The sequence below is a fragment of the Eutrigla gurnardus genome (assembly GCF_963514095.1).
Source record: "Eutrigla gurnardus genome assembly, chromosome: 1".
Lineage (NCBI taxonomy): Eukaryota > Metazoa > Chordata > Actinopteri > Perciformes > Triglidae > Eutrigla > Eutrigla gurnardus.
In genome coordinates, this window is record NC_139915.1 from 21,762,333 (window position 1) to 21,784,484 (window position 22,152).

At 41.2% G+C, this 22,152-nt stretch overlaps 1 protein-coding gene across 5 annotated transcripts in view; it reads right to left on the minus strand.

Annotated features, from left to right (window-relative positions):
• The window catches only part of esrrga (estrogen-related receptor gamma a), a 74,158-nt gene that overhangs the window by 45,759 nt on the left and 6,247 nt on the right, over nt 1-22,152 (minus strand). For all 5 annotated transcript variants that reach the window (XM_084009715.1, XM_084009713.1, XM_084009714.1 and 2 more), the window contains exons 2-3: nt 18,486-18,644; nt 6,222-6,646 (exon numbers count right to left, since the gene is read on the minus strand). In XM_084009715.1, coding sequence (XP_083865841.1) covers nt 6,222-6,646; nt 18,486-18,644 — 584 coding nt within the window. The remainder of the gene's footprint in view (nt 1-6,221; nt 6,647-18,485; nt 18,645-22,152) is intronic.

A 22,152-nucleotide genomic window follows, 5' to 3' on the forward strand; every position in this document is an offset into this window, starting at 1 on the left:
AAACAGAAGAGAGGATGCGGGATAGTTGCCGTTTTTTTGTTTTTTTTGTAACTGTATACAGTAATTTCTTCTGGTTTTGTATGTAGACCACTGTATATGCAACTTTGTGTTGGTTGGGATGAACACTGTGTACATTACAGTATTCTTGTGGGAAAAATACAATATATAAAAACAATATTCTAAAATATTTTACAACACATTTATGTATGCACTGTCTGTAGTGAGTGTAACACTGAACAAAAAAAGGCCTAAGTCATTATGGCAAATGGAGAAGAAGTGTTCATCGTGTTTTACATTGAGCACATCAGTGTTCAACTGGTTCTTATAAATGTCTATTCATATGATGGTTTGTGTGTGTCATTTGACAACAAAATACCATTTTGAGAAGAAATAACATTGTTTTGAATGTAAAGTTTCATTTTGCAGGAGAATTGAGGGGTTTTGCCCATTGTGTGTGTGTTTTTTTGATTTGTGTGTAGAGTTCTGAGAGTATGAGGCATGCTTTCAGAAAATGTGTGTAAACGATCGAGAAAAACTGTATTAGCTATGTGTATATATATATATATAGGTTGCTATCTAGCTGGAGTTCACTCACAGTGACACTGTTGCAGAGCTGCGGATGAGATTATTAACCGGTGTAAGTCTATTAACTTCACAACCCTCACCAACAAAAACAACACCTGAAGTGTGTTTCAGGTTAATACCACTTTTACCTTTAATTCTCCACAGCCTCACTGTTTCTTCTCTTTCTACATCTTCTTTTACATTGTCTTTGCTATTTGCTATTCAACAATCTGTGGTAATACACGTGTTCATGAAACCTATTTCTAACCATCGGCTGTGGCTCCTTTTGTTGTACTGTTTCATTCTGCTGCTTTGTTTTCTTATTTCCAGCTTCCCCCCAGATCTGCTCATTTCCTCCACTCAGTAATTTGCTTCCACCCAGCTCAAAGCAAAGCACAGTTATGGATTTGGTAGGACAGTTTGGACTATTGTAGAATTCCTCAAACAGGTCTCTTTGTCCAGGAAGGTTTATTTATCTATAGTACAAACTGTGATGAGATGTGAACCCCCAAAACGCTTTGTTCTCTTCCTCCTGTGTCCATCTCACAACTACAGTACCCCAGCGAGCTGATGCAGCTCCCACTGAAACAAAGTTAACGGTGATTACTATTGACTGCTGCTGTGAAGAGGATGTGTTCTCATTACTGGGCTGATTAAAGGGGCTAGTTAGCTTGGGAAAAGGCTAATAGCAAGAACATTTCCTAATGGGTTACACAATGCTCATTAATCGGCCTTGTTAGTTAAAGTATAGGCTAAACATGCTAAATGCTGTGGGGACCCTTACGGTCTAATGGACACAACTAATGGGACTAGTTAGCCTACACCCAACCTTAACATGCTGACGATACAGGGGGTGCAGATTAATACAGCAATCAAGGGGGACACTTACCTAGCACTAAAGCTAAATGTGCTAATCTGTGTGGGTTAATTGGTGGTCAGTAAAAGGCCTTGTTAGTGCGAAGCTAAACAGGCAAGCGCTGCTGTATGGATGACTGCAGTAAAGAGCCATTTATAGGGCTGGAAGCACTAAGGCAAAAATGTATTAAACCTCTCACTGAGACAATTTTTAACATCCGCACATGCTGAGTGCTACTGTTTGAAGTGGTGGTCGGTAGACGATAATGATAATACATACGATTTGTGTGACACCTAGGACAGGAATGACAATGCTTGTGGTATAGCTCAACTCAACAGTACCAAGCACATCAATTGAATGTGCAGTGGACTTTAATAGTAGTTTATTTGTAAAAAAAAAAAAAAAAAAGAAAGAAAGAAGGTACTTGATATTACAGAGAGATGTGTTCAGTAAAGGAGTAGGTAATGTACGCTTACACACACACACACACACACACCACACACACACACACATTTATATATATATATATATATATGACTATTTAACATCCTGCTCCAGTTTGGGGGTATAGGGTAGGGATTAGAAAAGAAGGGTTTACATCAGAATTCCATCGCTCTCTCTCTCTCTGTGTGTGCCTTTATTTCTGTCTTTATGTGTCTTATTGTGCACTGAGATGGGCTTAGAGTTGAGAGGTTCTTGGAGGCTCTTGTGTATAATGTGTGAGTTTGTATGTGTGTGTGTGTTGGTGAGTGAGGGGATATATGAGGGCCTCAAATCCCCTGCAATCTCCTTTGAGATGTGTGTTTGTATGTCCACCTGCTGCATGACAATTGACCACCATTGGACAGACTGCCTATGTGAATGTTTGTGTGTGTGCGTGTGTGTGTGTTTGCCTGCTGTACTTTTGGACGCGTCTTTATTTTTACCTCTTCTGACATAACACATCCAACTTTGTGTTGACATAAGTTTGGAATTTGCATTTCTTTTTACGCAGCATTAAATGGTCTACGATTTGGAATAACAAAAAATCCATTCAGTCTATCAGCCATAGGCCTGCATGGAAATTGACCAATGGGAGCCATTGCCAAGGCTCCCATTGGCTCGTACCCTCCATCCAATCCCCTCGCACCCCTGCTCCTTGTCATCCCACCTCGTCCCCTCCTACTGCCGCTTCGTCGAATCATCGAACACTAAGGGAAGGGGTTTGGTTGGGGGGGCGGGATGCTTTTTTCATATCTGTCTCAGAGGCTCAACTGATTTTAAGAATGTAGACCAAAGCTTTAACAGAACTCTTGTTTGATGGTCCCACCTACAATTTCACTGCACTTTTCACCATTATCATCTTTCTCTTTAATGCTCTTATCCACTTTTCTTCTTCCCTCTCGGTCCTCATCTTCCCATTTCATCGCCCTATCCCTCCCTCTCCCACACGCTGCCCTCCTCCTCACTCCCCTTTATCCCTCCCTCAATAAGGGAGTGATAGATGCAGGTTGTCAGGTGTCGCTGGACAGATGCCACGGAAACAGCAGCTGCCAGAGCCACTTCCTCCATGCTGTGACACACACACCGACACACACATACCACTAATTCCTTCCTACATCCACGTGCTTGATCTAGATTTCAACTTGTTTGTCCAAACTAGTGTACTCTCCTCTCTTCTCCCACCCAATGCTCTCCTCCCTGTCCAGCTGGAGGTGTTTTTTTGGTGATTACCTGCGGTTTTATTGGCTAATGGGTTGAAACATACCAATATGTCTGCTGCTGCCCATCTGAGGCTGGCCCTGCTTTCCAGCCAAGATACACACACACACACACACACACACACACACACACACACACACACACACACACACACACACACACACACACTAACACAAAACTATGCATAAACACGGGCATATGTGCACGGACGCACACATGAACCTGCGCTCATTTTCATGGATGAGCAGAAGCCCACACGCAGAAACACATGGAGTTAACACACACACCCACACTATCTGTGGATGAGCTTGGCTTGTGGAGCAGCCAAAGATAATGTCAAGACCCATTTGTTCCATTGGATCCAAGACCACTAAGTCTGCATCCAAACAAACATGAGCTAACACTGTAGCACAGAGATTGTGGGGACATTTTTTTTTGTTTGTTTTTATAAAATTCCATTGATTTTATTGTGAGTAAATGATACAGGGATTTTATGTTAATTTTAATTAATAATTCTCAACAATGGCTGTGGTTAAGCCAGCCTATGAAGAAATGTATTATTGCTATTATTATTATTATTATTATTATTATTATTATTATTATTATTATTATTATTATTATTATTATTATTAATACTATTTTGAATCATGTAAGATTGCCCTTACAGTCCGTTTTCAGAACATCCCTCTCGTGGCTCAGTTTTAACATGGCTTTCCATACTGTTGTATTTTGTCACAACCTTTCGTGACAACGGACCTGTGACAAGCTTTGCAAAAGTCTTGACCTGTAACCTTTAACTCTGGCCTTCCTGAGCTGCAACATGTCTACTAAAGGAGAGGGGAAGATTACAAAAACAGTGACAACTAGGGAGCGAAAGGGAGAGAGAGAGGACAGTACAGTGCTTTAAATCTATTCAAGGTCATACTCTGAAGAGGCTCTACTGTCAACATGGCATCATATCTATACGTTTCCTGGGATCTTAGTATTTAATCTGTGCCTGTAGGCTCACCTATGTAACCTCTAACAAGCCCTCCAAATGAAATGAGACATGTGGAATTGGTCAACTAATATAACAGCGATGACAGATCAATTTAGGGTTAAACCTAAACACACAGTGATTACAAGGTCATGCGTGTGGCTGTCTATCCGTGTGTGTTTTTGACTGTGTGTGGTCAAAATGTGTGGACGGGCTCCTGTGAGTTGGTGTTGCATGTCTCTGCCTTCATCTCTGTATGTGTGTGTACCAATCTCTTTGTCAGGATTGCACTGTGTCCTGATCTCATCCCATAATGAACACACACAGGTCATCTCTGCGTAGTGGTGACCATCTACTGGATGTAAGACCCCCTGCCACCCTCACATCCCTCCCCCCCTCTCCCTCCCTGGAGTTTTACTGGGAAAGCTGCTTATCGGAGGCAAAAGAAAGCAGTGACAGATAGGTGGATGGATGGAAAAACAGATAGATGAATCCTGATATGACTGACGGACTGATCGATGACAGCTGGCTGGCTGACTGGTGATTGGGCTATTGGAGTGGCGGACCGACTGACAAGAGGACCGTCCTGCTGACTAATGGGACCTATTAGATACTTCAAAAAAACTGGAACAAATCATTCATGATAATTACTCAAACACAAAGCCTTTAAAGTTTTATCACTTGCTGATGCGACAACCAACACGATGGGACTAATATAATTGAAATATGAACAAACAATGAATTTATACCACAAACAAGTTTTGGATGGGAAGTCAAAGACTGACATTATTAAGGTTGGTTTGGGTAATTTGATATAAATTTTGCATTCAGAAAAGTAAAGAATATTGCCAGCGTGTTGTATTATGATAGAGGTAGACATTCCAGTGCATATCTACTTCACTTGTGCTTGCTGTTGAAATCATTCAAGTTTTGTAAGGATACTATATTTGTGGAATTACATGCACCCTATATTGGATGATTTTCTACATATTATGTTTGTGATGTGAAACTAGGATGGTTGCGATATCCTTTGAACTGGGTGGATTAATGAAGAATGACTGACTTGCTGGCTTGCTTTGTGGCTAATGGTTGTCTGTAAGGCTGACCTGTCCTGTGCATGCAAGGGCAAATGAAGGATACGTCAAGCTGAGAGTTGAGTATGAAATGAATATCCACAAAACTGAAGAGGATAGCCTAAATACCTGTGCACATGCTAGACTACTTCTAGCTCTAACAAGAGATGAGCAAAGGATTACTGAGCCTAATTCCTGGTACTCTTCTCATCATGTGGATTACTGCGCTACCCCTTCTCTCCTCTAACCCCTAACCTGAACTCCTGACCCCTAGACATCACCTCTGACCTTCCACTGACACTACATTATCTCCTAGACATCAGGCTTATAGCTAACACTCTTTCTCTAAAGCATAAGCAGCTAGATCTGGAAATGCAAGCACTACTTGGAAATTACTCTTTGCTCCTGATGAAGAAGGGGTCAAGGTTGACGGTGAAAGGGGGGCGTGTCTGGAAGATGTGTGTATGTATGACCCTGATTGGATGCTTGTATGCGAGTGTGTGTACATGCATGTGTGGCAGAAAGAGAAATGGGAATGAGAGAAGAAAAATAGACTGTGGTGGGTGTTCTGGTGGCTCACATAGTGGGAAACACGCAACAAATAAAAATCTGGGTTCACATCTGGCCAGGGGTTTTATGTCCTGGATCTCGTATATCAGCTTAGGTGCATGTGAATGTGTGATGGAGTGCGTTTCATTTGCAAAAACAGTTAATGTTTAAAGTGCGATGTGTGCAATATTTCTCCAGAAGGCTGTGCCTTTTAGTGCAGCCCATTTAGTTCAATATGAAAACACTCTTCACCTTCACATCTGACCTTTTTATGAGGTGTTTGTGGCCATTCACTAAGCTAGCATGTGTATTTAATTATTGGATATATTAAATTAATAATAAAGTCTTGAGGGCCTGTCATCAACTGAATTGACACCAAAATAGACCAGAGCTCATTGAAATACCTACAGTTTAAAAAAAATATTAACGTAGGCTGACACAGAGGTACAAATGTACACACACGAGAGCTGATTATAGAAAGGAAGTTAAAATAGAAGCCAACCTTGGATGGTGCGTTTGAAGAAGGCCTTGCAGGCCTCACAGGATGCCACTCCATAGTGGTACCCTGATGCAATGTCCCCGCACACCAGACACAGCCTCTTGGGCATCGAATTCAACATGTACTCGCACTTAATCTGTGAATCTTCCCCAATAGTTGACGAACAGTCCTCATAGCGCTTTGATCCGGGGCCGCCAGCGGGACCCAGGGGCCCTGCGTTGGAGCCGTAAAGGCTTGGGGAGTCTAAGCCATTGGGGTGGCCGTTCATCGTGGACGAATAGGAGCCTGAGGCGTCACTGGAGCCACCAGGGGAGTGATGGTTTAGGCTGTCAGTCAGGGAGGCAGGACTAGACGGCTCTGTCTTTATGTAAGAGGACGGACAGTTGGACTCAAGGTGGCGCTCCTTACTGGACATTCTGCAGAGAAGCCTGAAGGAGCGAGACAGGAACAAACAGAAGAACAAGAGGAACAAGAAAATGGAAGAAAGTATTACAAGATGTCACGTGAAAATGATGGACACTGATAAAGAAAAGGAGGAAACCCAAAGAGGGGAGGGTCAGAGAAAAGACAGAGCTAGAGGAGAAGAAATATAGATAGAGTCAAGACAATGTTTGTGTCCAATTATAGCAATCATTACTTATAATGTTGTTCTAATTCCTCAATGTCATTTTCATTTCAATGATGTATTTGTATTTTTTTTTTTTTCACTGAGCCGGGCAAGTTCTATACATGCCACCCATATATATTCACACCCAATCCATCCATCACATTTGCAATTCTTTTTCTAAGAGAAACGACAGAGAGTGCTCTGCAGAGGGACAGAGAAGATATGAGGCAATAAAAGAGAATAAGAGAGTTAAATAGAAAACACACGGTGATTCATTAGGGGAAGCAAGTGTAAAACGGTGTTGCAGCGAGGCATCCAGAGTTACCACACAGTCACGCAAACACATACGCGTGCGTGGGGCCAATGGTAATCCGTCACTTTGCAGTCAATAGCAGCTTGTTCTACATGAAGGTAATCAGTAAGCGGCCTCTCTGCTGCTCAATCATCCCAAAGACAGCTTCACACATACATGACGCTCAACAACACACCCGCCGCACGTCTATCCAAGCACAAACACACACACACACACACACACACACACACACACACACACACACACACACACACACACACACACACACACACACACACACACATACACACACGCACACACACACTCTCAGGTACAGTTTATGGAATTAGAGGAAGCCATGCAACAAAAAACTATGTTTTAAAACACAGAAAACAGTGCTGCTAATCAGTGCCTGAATTATGCCGGTTTTCCTCCCCTCATCTCTGCTGTCTCTCACTTCCTCCACTCTGGATCCCTTTATTTTTCTCTCTCTCCTTTCCTTCTTCTTCTCCCTAAGGAGGCTGAATGGGGTCTTGTTAATGGCAGTTGTAATTAACAGCTATCTTCTCTCTGTCCATATCTCTTCATCCCCCCTTTGTCTACCTTACTATCAATCTGCCTGTCCCTATCATTTCCTATTCACTGCCATCTCTTCCCCCCCTATCTCTTTCTCTTACTCTATCCCTGCCCACTCTCTCTCCCTCTCTCTCTTCCTCTTTGCATTACCACTCTATCCCTCTAACCCTGCCCTCCCTCCCTTTCTCTCCCTTTTCATTGTTAAAGGCAGAAAGCACAAAAGGGGTTTTTAATTAAGGCAGGATGCCGCTAAACGAGGGGCTTCTAAAGTCCAGTTGGCCTGTAAAAGATCCCTGTTCTACAGGGACCCATAAAACACAGACAGCGCCTTCACGGGGAATGGAGAGCCGATCGGGAGAGAGGAGAGAGTGGGGGAGTAGGGAATGACAGGAAAACAGGTAGGCAGACAGACAGCCAGACAAAGCAGACAGAGTGAACAGAGAGAAGAAGAGGAGTTGGCTGTTGAGCCTGGTAATAGCCCAATGACAGACAGCTGTTTCAGATTGTTTTGTTTTGTGCTTTAATGTTTTTGATGAGACAACACTGTCCTCTTCCTTCAGATAAACCTACTCTCATACTTTGAGGCAAAAACAGCCTTTCCTTGAAATCCAGTGCTTTTCTTTCAAGTCAATTTTTCCTTTCATAAAGTGACATGACATTTATAATGCACAATACTTTGGCCTTTTCTCCCCTTTTCATCATATATTTTATTCCCACCACCTCCCCACCCCCCTTCCCTTTACTGCAAGTTCTTCTAATTCAGCGACTCCATTAATAGTGGCTTTGTGGTATTCACCAATGTCCGTAAATCCGTTTATCTGATGCTAAGGTAGGCCTTCAGTTTGGAATGAAGGGGGGACGCCGACGAAGGTTTGGACACAAATCATACACAATGAGGAAAGAAGGGATGGAGAGAGTTGATGGAGAAGGGGAGATGGAAACACGTGAGGATATAAGCAGAGGAAGAAATACATGCAAATGTGTAAAGGGTGAATTGATGAGAGATCGCACAGGATTGCCTGTGTTCTAGCGCAGGCAGGGAAAATACAGTGTTGGCGGAAAAAGAGAGGAGAGCCATTTAAGTAGATGATGTGATTGTGATGATTTAATCTCTCCTTTTTCACTCTTTATGCTCTTTTGTGCCCCTCCCTTCGACCGTCAATCCCTCTGAGTACCATTAAGTGAAAGAGTTTAAGTGCCAAAAGATCTCAGGCGCTTTCCCCCCTCTTTCTCTCTCTCAAATTCTCATCTATCTCTCTTTCCTTCTCCCTTTCCATGCCTCCATCTCTCTTTTCCTCTATCATCTCCTTTTTCTTCCACTCACACTTTTTTTCCTGTGTGCTCTCTCTCTCTCTCTCTCTCTCTCTGCTTATGAATGAAAAATAATGGCAGTCAAAGGGGGAGGAATAAAAAGAATAAAAAAGAAGACATGCATGCAGAGGAGAAGAGGAGAGAAGATTAAGAAATCACTGTGCTGAGCGAGAGGTTGAATGCATTTATGTATGTATGTTATCAGTATAATTATGGCGCTATGTAACAACGTCTCAGCGCTGAAAGAGCAGTCTTATTGTGCCTGTCTGCTCTTCAGATGAGTGTGGAGAGAGAGAGAGAGAGAGAGAGAGAGAGAGAGAGAGAGAGAGAGAGAGAGAGAGAGAGAGAGAGAGAGAGAGGAGGGAAGGGGCTGGGTCTCTTTTTTTATCCATTCCTTTATATTTTAGTTGTTTAAAGAGGTTAAGAGAAGGCTTGAGTGTGTTTCTTTATGTATGTCCACAAGAGGCTCAGACACTTGAGCTGTGTGTTATGAGACGATTTCAGTAAAACACAAAGAAGAACAGTAAGCAGATTTAGTTTTAGTTCTTTTGCTTAACGCGGTTACATAAGAAGGGCTTGGAATTCATTTTCTTCTTGCTTTTCTGCTAATTCTGATGCATTTCAGAGGTAGAACCAAACGTTAAACTGAAAGCAAGAAGTTTTGCTTTTTTTCCCCAATTGCATGAATTACGTATAACAAATTATATGGATCTTATTTGTACGTAATTATAGTTTCACATGTACAACATCAACTAAAAAGAAGGCTGTAAAATATATGTTTTTTTCAGCTCTGTGAAATCTAACTTTATAGTATATGACTGTGAGTTTATTACAGTGAGGAATACGGTTGATCATTTAGCATTAGTGGACATGATGAAATGGAACACACATACAGACGACAAAGTATGTCACAGCCAGAGCAAGGCGACAAAAGTGACTGTTTAGTTCCTGCAGACATCAAATCAAATATTCAGCAGGCCTATTTACCTGAACACACACACACACACACACACACACACACACACACACACACACACACACACACACACACACACACACACACTCAAAGATTACCACCTTCCCCTGTCGTCATTTCCAGCTCAATCCCAGTCATTTTCTCTTTCTCTTTCTCTTCACTCCTATTTCGTTTTTTTTTTTTTTCATTTCACTTCTTGAAGGCACAATGACTCACGGAAGAGATAAGTGGATGCGTGGAGAGAGAGAGAGAGAGAGAGAGAGAGAGAGAGAGAGAGAGAGAGAGAGAGAGAGAGAGGGAGAGAGTAACAGAAAGGAAAGGATGATAAAAAAGAAGAAGAATGTGAACCTCTCTGTGTTTTGAAGGAAGGCGGGTAATTTTAGTGTGACAAGCTGCCATTAAAGCGGCGAGCTGATGCAGCGTCCTGACAACTGGCAGGAACAAACATACAATCATCGTATTAGTGCAACGGCTGCACTCTGTGCTCTTCACTGTGTGCCCCTTTCATTCCTGTGGGCACTTTCACCATTTTTATTATATACAATCTTTGTATGACTGCCTTGCTAGATGGCAGCCATAAACACAGACTGATCCACAAACAACTCCAAGCAGTCTTCATCCCGGCAGAGGTTGGATTTGGTCAGTAGCTGCAAGCTAAATAGAGCTTTACAAAAGACAGCCTCTGTCATTTAAACATTTAACTTTCACTATCAATTCAGATTTGTTCATAACCGCTTAAGTAGCTGGACTCCTCTGTCTGTTTCCCTAGTTGTCATTGCATTGATGAGTAAAAATGAAGGTAAATCAATCAAAATATGATTGATTTTATGATTTATGATTGATTTGATTTTAAGTTGTATGTTAAGAGAATCTAAAAAAGTGCCAATGTGAAGCTAAGATGCAAACATCTAGAAAATAAATATCCTTAGAAGGAAAACTGCTTTCAAATAGATGCTTTTGACAAACTGCCTGAATAACATTTTAAACAGCACATTCCCGAGGTAAAGGGGTTGCAAATGAGTGGAGGAGAATAAGAGGAGAGACGGAGAGGAAAGTGCTTGCAATAGAGACAGAGAAGTGAGAAGTGCTGACAATGTAGCTTCCATGGGTTGGCTAATACCTTTCTATCACAACGAGCATTGTCCTCTCGATGCTGATAAGAACACAGTCCAATAAGCAAAAAGAAATAAAAAGAGAGAAAGAGAGAAAACCTTAGACAATTCTATCTAGATGATACCAGCAGGGCTTTGGGAGGGAGGGAAAGTGAAGGAAGGATGGAAGGCAGAAAATAAAATACATTGAATTAAAGAATGGTGAAAAAAAGAACAAAAATGCATTTATATTTCCATAGTCAAATGAATTGAATGATTTCATCAATACACAGAATTGCTTCTTCAGCTCTCACACTCCTCTGTTTGTTTTTCTTTCTTTGCTCCATTTCTCTCTCTATTCTTCTCCCTTTTCAACACACTCCTATCTGTGGAGGGTTGTTGAAGTGCTTGTCAGCTTGTTAGAGTGTCACACACACACGCACACACACGCACAAACTTGACTTGTCCAACTGTTGTCGTTAAAGAATTACAGCAAGAAGATATTTACTATTTATAAGGAGTTGAATTATTGGACCGGGAAAGAGAAGAAAAACCCCAAACAACCTCATGTAAAAATGCAAGAACAATGTCCTTTGTACCATTGGTGTCCAGCAATTAAATCTTTTTTTTTACATGTGCACCATGTAAAGCATGTGCATAGTTTAAAGGCAGAGAAAGAGAGAGAGAACAATCTGTGTGTTATTGTGCGTTTAAGTTTAGCACCATAGACTCACACAGTGTCGATGATTATAGTTGTTTTCAGGGGGAGAAAGGAAAGGTATAAAATAAATAAAAAAACTCACGCAGGGACAGTCAAACTAAACCACTCTCCCTCCTACTGAGCGCTCTCCTTCCTGCTCTCTTTGGGTTGAAATCTCTCTCTCTCTCTCTCTCTCTCTCTCTCTCTCTCTCTCTCTCTCTCTCTCTCTCTCTCTAGCCGTTTCTACTTCTCACACACAAACACACTATCGTTCTTGTGCATCCTGTCACACACACACACACCACCTTACACACACAGACACACACACACACACACACCAGGGAGCAGATCAATTGTTACAGTGTTAGTCGGGCAGGAAACCTGTAATTCACTTCATTGGCTGCAGAATAAACCCCTGATTACATACAATCAATGTGATAATGGCTAAAACACATTCTGCTGTCGGGCTGTAAAGACCGGTAGAGGAGAGGAAATATGTGAGTGTTTAGACATCAAACCTTCCTCTAGGTATGAATTTAATGCAACACACACAGGCCTACACACACCTTTGCTGTGCACAAGTATATGAAAACACACGCGCTGGTGTGAAATGAATTGGGTAAGAGGCACACTGGTGGGGCTAACGCTGTTATGATGCACCCTGGGTGTTGTAAAGTTTACACAGACACACACACACACACACACGCACACACACACTCTCTCTAGATGTGAATGGATAAACAGTGGGAGGCAGCACGCACGGGGCAGTCTCGGCCAAACATGATTGATTAAGAATTATGTGCTCTCCAAACTGCACACTGCAAACTATTCAGGAATATCACGTTGACTCTGGGGATATCAATAGGCCTACATTTCATATGCCTTCAACCGTCACATGAAGGTGTTTTTGAAATGGCTTTATCCTCTTCTTTTTTTCTCGTCTGTTCCCTTTCTTTTCTTTTCCAGGTAAACGTTGATTATATTCCAAATTTTGTAAAGGAAATCCCTTCCCTCTCAAAGTCTCCCCTGCTCTGTAGAAAGGATGATTTAGATGTGAGGGTCTGACTGCGTTGGTGTTGTTATTTAAGTGGGAAGATATGAAGAGCTTCAGCTTATTCAGGGTAAAAAAAAGAAGGTGAAGGCAGTGCACTGGTAACCCTGTTTGCGTGTGTGTGTGTGTGTGTGTGTGTGTGTGTGTCAGATGGGAATCTTGATGATTTAGGTCATTTTCTTGCGGAGCAGTAGCTGATAAGTGTGTTGCTGCCATGCACTATCTTTGTCAGCATGTCTCTTTCTCTCTCTCTCTGTCTCTCTCTCTCTCTTACCTATCTTTGTCTCTCTCTCTTTTTGTCTCCTTTATCTGCTGCATGTCAATGTTTTTGGAGTGGTTGTCTACTGTTAGTGTGTCAACTACATTCAGGTATTTATTTTCTAATTAAATACATACATTATTGCAAATCAGATCTGTGGTCAGTCTAATTCATGTTCTATTTTGGGATTTGGCAGACTAAACTGCAAGCCATGTACTTGTAGCGTCCTCAAGTTTACTGGAAAGGCTGAAGAAAGGAAATCAATGCAATTATTTTTATAGAAGATACTGCATGTGCTAAATGTGAAATTGCCAATTATTTTTATGAAAATATGTCATGAATAAAACTGTAAATACGTAATTTTGTTTAATGATGTGAATAATTTGATATGACTACTTACTTGACATTATATTTGTATTTATATTTGTACAGTGGTGTAAGGGATGTACTGTATGTTGTAGGGTGGTTCCTCTATAAAGGAAAGGTCATTGACCAAGGTTAGCGTCCGTCTCTCGTTCTGTGTGTGTGTGTGTGTGTGTGGATTAGCAGTGTTATCGCGAAGCATTAGGGGTGCAACAGCTCTTCCAAACACTTACCAACACTTGCCATTGTGGTTGACACACATGCATTTAGACAAACACACACACACACACACACACACACACACACACACACACACACACACACACACACACATTTGACCATTTGTGTAGAGCGAGACGTACAGCTCCCCTATACACTCCCTCTCACTCAGACAGACAGAGACCTGGGCAAGGTGCTGTATCAAATGAAATTGCACAGAAGTATAATAACTTTTTTAAAAAACAACAAAATATCCCCCATCGGATTAAAAACACATTTTATTAAGCAGATGGTGGAAGAGGATTTCCACTCTCGTAAATATGACAGGGCATGTGACATGGGATGAAGGCAGAGAGAGGGGAGGGGAGGACGAGGGACAAGGAATGGAGAATGGTTGCCAAAGAGAGAAGAGAGAAAGAGGGGAGAGAGAAAGAGGAGAGAGAGAAAAAGTGGAGAGATAGAAAGAGAGGAGAGAGAGAAAGAGAGGAGAGAGAAAAAGTGGAGAGAGTGAAAGAGAGGAGAGAGAAAGAGAGTGTAAGAGAGAGAAGTAAAGTGGTGCTCGATCTGAGAGAACGAGGGGAAAAAGTGGTAAAAGGAGAAACGAAATATAGGAGAGGAGAGGAGAGTGGAGGAGACATAAGCGAGCAGAGCGTTGAAAAGCTGCATTCTTTAAGCAGATCAGATTTGGGGAAATTGGGCTGTCACAACGGGATTGTGATGATTTACACCTATCCATCACCGGGGGAGAGAGAGAGAGAGAGAGAGAGAGAGAGAGAGAGAGAGAGAGAGAGAGAGAGAGAGAGAGAGAAGCAGAGCTGGAGTATGTACAATAATGCACAGCATCTGTAAAAATGGAGGAAATCTGTCCTAACCGGGCTGAGTTCACTGCTTCCTCTTTAATTCAACATTCAATATTCTATAAATAACACATAAACCAGAAAAACGTATCTAAGATTCTGTAAATTGCCGACACATATAAAAGTGGAGTGAATGGTCGGTGCATTACTTTTCCTGGAATATGACATCACGTTACAACTACTGAGGGTCAAAAGAAGAAAGCGAATGTGGTGGATTATGTTTTGAAGTTTAAAAAAAATGTGGAGAACATTACCCAAATTTATGAAATAATCATTTGAAACCTATTGCACGTTTTGAAGTGAATTGATCTTTTTTGTCACCAGCTGCTGTTAACATTCATCTCCTTTCCCTTCTCGCCTGATCTTTCCTCCTTTCCTCTCTTTCCTCCTGCCCCCCCCCCCCCCCTTCCACCCTCACTGCTGGCTGATGCACCTTACAGCTCCTGGACCATCTGTTAGGGAATCTAATTCACATCCAGTCATAATCAGGTTTGCTGGAGTGCCCACTGTCTCTGCCTTTCTGTCTGTCTCATTCTCTTTCTGTCCTTCTAGCTTCTTTCTGTCTATTTTACATTCCGTCTCTGATTGTGTTCATGCCATGTGATGTGTTTTGTGTTTTTGGACATTTCATTAACATCTTTATTCCTAAAAGTGGTACCAGTGAACTCACTTGTGACAGTGATAGAACAAATTAAAATACATTTGAAGTTTTTTGAATAATTATGTTGGACTGACACAAAGTGACTATCCAATATGCTCATATTTGCTTTCACAAGATTTACATTTTGCTCTCCTAAAAAGTAATAATTCAGCATTTTAATGATGAAATGAATTTGTAATCTAACATTGCATGAAAAATGAGGAGCTGCTTCGACATCATCTTAACAGTGCATGTATTTGTGTGTGTGTGAGTGTGTGTGTGTGTGTGTGTGTGTGTTTATCCATGACTGAGAATAAGGCGAGTTGAGGTGAAGGGGGTGGAAGTTAATGAGAGGTGAGTGTCTGAAACCCTCTCTCTTTCTGTCTCTCTCTCTCTCTCTGCTCCAGCAGTAATCCTCTTCTATAAATCTGCAATCCAATCAGCGTTGTCCACACTTACACACATGCACACACATGCACACGTACACACATAGCTGTTGGGAGGCCCATCTGTGTGTTAAGGCAATCTGCTTTATCATTATGATTACATTGGGCTCAGTTTACAGCAATGTGTGTGTGTGTGTGTGTGTGTGTGTGTGTGTGTGTGTGTGTGTGTCTTCAAGCACACCCTGGCTGCCTGACATTAATCACATTCCCATGGTTTGATGGCCTAAATAAAAAGAGGAATAATATTGTTGCTGTCCAATGAAAAAACCCAAAACAAATTACGATTTTTTTTCAGAATTAAATATAAATAATAATTTGAGTGAAAGCTCCAGGAAACAAAGCATATGGAATTCTTATATAATACCATTCGGATTGATGATGTTTTTTTATGAGAAAATGTTTTGAATACCTTAATATTTTGGCCAAGGGTAGACAAATACTGTTGCACCACAATTGAAACAGGGAGCGAGTGTTTATGCCAATTGTGTGACTAAATCCCATTAACACAGTTGGAGGTCAGATTGAGAACGTTCATGCGATCGTATAGTGCATGTGTGTGCTTAAAAATACTTTCTACTGTGTATGTCTGTCATCTTTAACATTTAGTGCCTAATTATTTAGGGTTTTAATGACCTTTTTACCGTTTTTTTTTTTAAAGAACATGCATTTTTTTTTAGAAATATATGTATGTATAAGGGCTGGCATAGTTGTGTCAGTTGAATTCGAAATTACAATATGAACTGTAGCTTGTTTTAATTAACCCCAGTACTAACCATTGGAGCACAAATAATGTTCCGAAATGCAGAGTTCAGTGTGAGGTGTCTCTCTGTGTCCACCAATGTAGTGTGTGACTTCAAGCCATAGCGTGACTCCCTAGCCCCTGGCAAACCTTTACACCTCTCATCACCAGACTCCACTGTTTGCCAACACACACACACACACACACACACACACGGTAACACTCCTCTTGGTGACTGGCTGAGAGTCTGTGTGAGAATGGCTTGCCAGACCTCTAATTGGCTTGACCCAGACTAACCCTGAAATCCTATTGGACTAAGACCTCCCAGTCTACAGTGCACACACACACACACACACACACACACACACACACACACACACACACACACGCACTTAAAATTACAGTTGTGCAAAAGCCTAATGATGTACCAATCAATAGTAGGCTGCAATAACACAACGATAACAACATCTTTCACGATAGCTGTAAACAGCAAGGTAATCATGTCTGCTCACGAGATCATGCAGCATAATGTTGTTAAGCTGCATAGAAATAACACCCAGAGAGCGACTGTCTAAACATATCAACTATTTGAAGAAGAGCTAATGTCTTAGGACACTTATTTGAGTACACTTTTCTTGAATGTGCGTGCATAATTGGCCAAATAAAGCGCATCCTGACTTTTGCTACAATGTTACTAATGTTACTTCAAGTTGTTGGTCACAACATTCTCGGGTCTGAAAATAGATAACAGAACACAAACATATGTGCAATAAACTGGCAATACGCTCATTATGTAACAAACACATACTCACAATTACAGCTTTGCAATCTGGGCATGTGGCACTATCTCTTATCCAGAGAAACTTAGAATGATGAAAAGAGGAAGTGGCAGAGAGGCAGGATGACTATGAAGAGTGAGAAAGTCTGTCTGTGCACTCCACACGTTTGCTGTGTTTTAACATTAAACAAGCAGCATATTTACAGTTTATGTTCTAAAAATGGAGTAATGCAGCCCTCGCTTTCCCCTGCCTCAAACAAAAATAGAGCTTTTCTTCACTGGAGAACTTGTAAAATTCCACTTTGGTTTAAACTTTTCATGCGTTATTGCACATGCAGATAGCATGGGGGGTTATTGTAATGGGAACTGTGACTGTACTTCGCAATCGCATGAAGTGATTTAAAGCTTCTGTGCTGCAATGCATTTGCACTTCTGAAGTGTCCTTGAGCCAGAAGTTGAATCCTGCTTTCATGCGATAGGCTACCTCATACATACTGTAAAAAAATAAAACAAAACAAGACCATCCTACAGGTAAATAAAATAGCTAGCAGTACTAGTCGTCAAAACATAAAACAAATTATCTTAATTAATTATAATTAATTGGACCTTAATTATATTGAGTATAGGAAGAATTGGTAGCAAACACACGCGCACACAAAAACTAATATTAAGAGGCAGAAAACTCAAAATGTTTATTTTTAGAACTCTTATTGCAGTGTTGCAATTAAAATTTGCTAATCAAATGTTCAAAATGTACCACATATAGAGAGTGTAAACTATGACTGGGCCAAGCTATATGGACTATCACACATATTCAAGTTTGTAATAATATAGAATCATAGCAGTCACTCTATGAACTCATAGTGTGGATTTTTTTTTTAAAGAAAATCATGACTTCTGAACCTGCTTGTTCATGGCACAAAAGCAGATCAGCCTATTTCAAATATAGATCTAATAAAAATGTGTAAGCAGAAAATGCTAAATATACGTTAACAATGTTGAACACATAGCCTGCTTCAATGGAGTAAAGGAAAGAAGAAATATCTGACTTAGAAAAATAATTAATGAAAATTAAGAAAAGACACATATATAACCCTTACGCTTTAATAGAGAAAAGTTTGCAGCGTCATGTCTCTCTCTCTCTCTCACACACACACACACACACACACACACACACACACACACACCACTAAAAACACTGGCGTTTGATGTCTCAAAGTGCTTGCCTTTTCTTTCTCTTTCATCTGAGGTTTATAGAGGTCAAGTGTGGCTTTTGTGTAAAACTGAACCTAACCGATTCATAGATTCTTCATTTTTTTTTTCTTTGTGAGCATCTGTGCTCCACTCGTCTTTCTGCCTTACCTGGGATTGTAGAGGGCATGTGCGTCTCTCATGTGGTTGGCCTCCAGTGGATCGTAGCTCTGGTGCATCCTCCAGGCGCCAGCGCCGCATTTACTATAGGTTGACTTGGAGTTATCGTCGCTGCTGCTGTTCACCAATGGCCCCTTCGATAAGTTCATTCTGCAGGCAGGGACGAAGCCAGAGAAGGAGTGGTGAAAATACAGCCAGTAAAAAGGAGGCTGTTTGTTAACTCTCAAATTATTTTACTGTCAAGGAAAAGATATTAATTATGAATACAAATCAACTGTTGAGGGGACATTTAAATTGTGCAAATCATGTTATACAAATTTAATAAATTACATTTTTTGAACATGAATATAAAACAAGAAGAAGGAAGGAAATATAATAAAATAGATGTATTGTGAGGCAAAATGAACATGTCATGTGTTCCGAATGTAGCTAATGCACACACAAAACACATTCAGCGTTCTCTTCTTGCTTGTCCGCATGCCCAAAGTACATATTACAAACAGCTACAGAATATGAAAATGGATGTGCAAAAGTCAGGACAGAAACAGCTAAGTATGCGGGCGGCGAGGTTCAAAGACACATAGAAAGAAAGACAGGCCGACATACTGAGAGCACCTACAGGCAGACGGACGGACAGCTGTCAGACAGAGAGACACACGCACAGAGGAAAGGTTGCGACTTTAAACTCGTACACGAGACTTCTGTCCTGGAATGTGTTAACAAATTTCTGACAAATGCATGTCTACGGCAGATACAATGGATGCTAACTGCAGCGCTCCCCGGCTGTGTTGAACGTCAGAAGTTTTACCAGTTTAGCCTTACAAAAAAGGCTTTCAGAATGAGGGAATATAAAAGTAAAGGCACCAGAGGAGGGACTGCTATCCGTCAATCACACCTCGCACTGTCGTCAGAGGAGGAGCTGTCGCCGGGGTGATAAGGTCACCGCAGACAACAGAATTAGAATCATCCATTCCAAAAATGTAATTAATTAAATAACACAATGATCAAGAAAAAAGGGAGCAGACTTATAGCCGCGGTCAGAGAGGAGGAGAGAAGGCCAGGTTTATATTAAAATTGGTTGGGTGGCAGGGGAGAAAGGAGCGGGGCTTTTGGGATGAGAAGCACTTTATTACAGGCCGACAAAATATAGAACATACAGGAACCAATTCAGACTGGGGAACAGATGTCAACCCACAACTGGTAATAAAGTGATCCTTCTAAAGTAATGCATGGGAGATGCCTGCTGGCAACAGTCGAGGCATTGCTGTGCTTTGCATTTTGAGCATTTGTATGTTTCTTCGCATAATGACAGACAAGTCAAAAATTCTTATCGGCCTAAAAAGGAGTAAATTAATTAATATTAGTGCTGCACTTTGAAACTTTGCTGAGAAATAGTGATTATTTATCGGTTCATGAAGACACTGACTAATCTTTTCACGGCAAACGTATGATATCCAAATACAAGAATGCACTCTATGCAAGGAGCTTGACAGCTGCGAAATGAAATGATCTTATTTCATTTCAGTAATTGTTGTTTTGGTTTTGCTGGATTTTTTTTTCATTACCATGTGTCTGTGTGTCTCTGTGTGTGATGTCTTAGACATTGTGTATCAGTAAACAGAGCAGGATGTTGGTAGGTGTCACAAACTGATAGACACATGTTTACCACACAAACACACACCACACATACATTAGTGTGTACGTTGGTGTGTGTGTGTGTGTGTGTGTGCGATGGTGTCCCACTGTGGGTTGCTGTTGAGGTGTGGGCCACATAGGCAGACAGGTAGACAGACCAATCACTCGTCTGACAGCCATCCCCCCCCCCCCCCCCCCCCCCTCCATCCACAGAGCTGGGTTGGCTCAGCGAGAGGTGGAGGGCCAGAGTGTGTAATATGTAGGTTTTAGTTCCACTCTGGTGAAAAGGAGGAATCGATATCTTGCTGCTGCTGCTGCTTCAGACACTTATTGGCTTTGGTTGCGGTGTCACAATGCTATATAGACAGGCAACACTTAATATTGCTTTTTTATTGGGGGAGTGTCCCGGTGTCACACCACACTACGGTACACCCAGTGCCATGTATACATGATTCCGCTGGTTTGAATGCCCGTCGCTGCTTTTCCAGTCGCATACAAGCCGCCACATGAATTGTGTAGCCTTCCACGCAATTTCAGCAAGAACATCTGAGAGTTCAATAGCTTCTGAGATAAATAACTATTAACTATAGTATAAATCACAACAACAAAAATGTTTTTTGATTTTTTGGGAGGATTTTCAGAAATCAGTCTGCCACTTGCATTAACCGGGACACTTAAACCGTGGGGGATTACAAATAGAGATTCTGTTTTATTACATTATAAGTTATAGCAAAGTAATCAGATATTTTTTCACAAATATTTATTCATTCAAGATGATTCAATTTCAATTTCATCTTAACATCCGCAGATAATGATTTAGATCAGGCATCAACCATGGTTTGTTTCTATTAAGGAAAATTAAAAGGAAAATTGTTGATACAATTTTATTTCTACCTGAATGGATTCAGATTGTTTAAAAGAAACATTTCATTTCAAGCCTTCAAAACCATAGAAGTACTTACACATCAACATAGAAAATCAGGTGAGAAATATTTATATATGCACACAAAGTAAAAGGAGAGAATAAAGGGAAGCAGAATTAACCTACGTGATTCTACCTGACCTATTTCACGCTCCTGTCACTACATGTAAGGGGCACCAGCACACACACGCACACGTTGTGGATGTGAGAAGGTTTGTGTGCGTGTGTGTGTGCGTAAAAATAGGGAGATGGTGGGTGTCTTTCTGATGCTCAGTGACTCGCTCATGTGTTGCTGGCCCATCTGTGAACAGAATGACCATGACACAGTATGTGTGTGTGTGTGTGTGTGTGTGTGTGTGTGTGTGTGTGTGTGTGTGTGTGTGACATGGTGATGCAGTGATTGATGAGACAGTTGCCATTCTTGCTAATGCAAAACGCACCTATCCCTGAAGGGAGCAAATGCCACCACACACACACACACACACACACACACACACACACACACACAGGGCTGCAACTGCCCTACCTAATTACCCCTCTAGTCAGGGCAGTGTGATGTCTCCCAGTCACATATATGATAAATATCCACATGAATGTAGTTTCATAAACAGTTGCCTACACTGATGAACACAAAACTAAGATGGAAAGGATCCAGGCCACATCGCTTGAATAGCGCATCACTATGTTAGCCTACAACAATATGCACAAACATGACGAAACATGAAAGAAAAGAGAAATTAAAAAACATAATAATAATTGTTGTTTACTGTTCAGTTCTGAATGTTAACAATAAATTGTTGATTTTTTACTCAATTGGATATTTGCATGTGTAATATAATAATGGCATATTTGTAAAACATCAAGTCTAATAAATAGAGTCTGATAACGACATGTACTTGTGTGTGTGTCGGAGAGACATTAAATTGATAATTTGATAATCACACATACACTGAGTGCATAAAGGCATTAATATGTGTGTGTTTGTCTGAGCTTCTGCATGTGCATCAGGGCAGGTGGGGTTTGAAGCTGCAGCCCTTTGTGTGTCTGAGTGGATGTGGATGTGTGTGCGCGTTAGCGTTAGCGACGGGAGCTGTTAGCGGG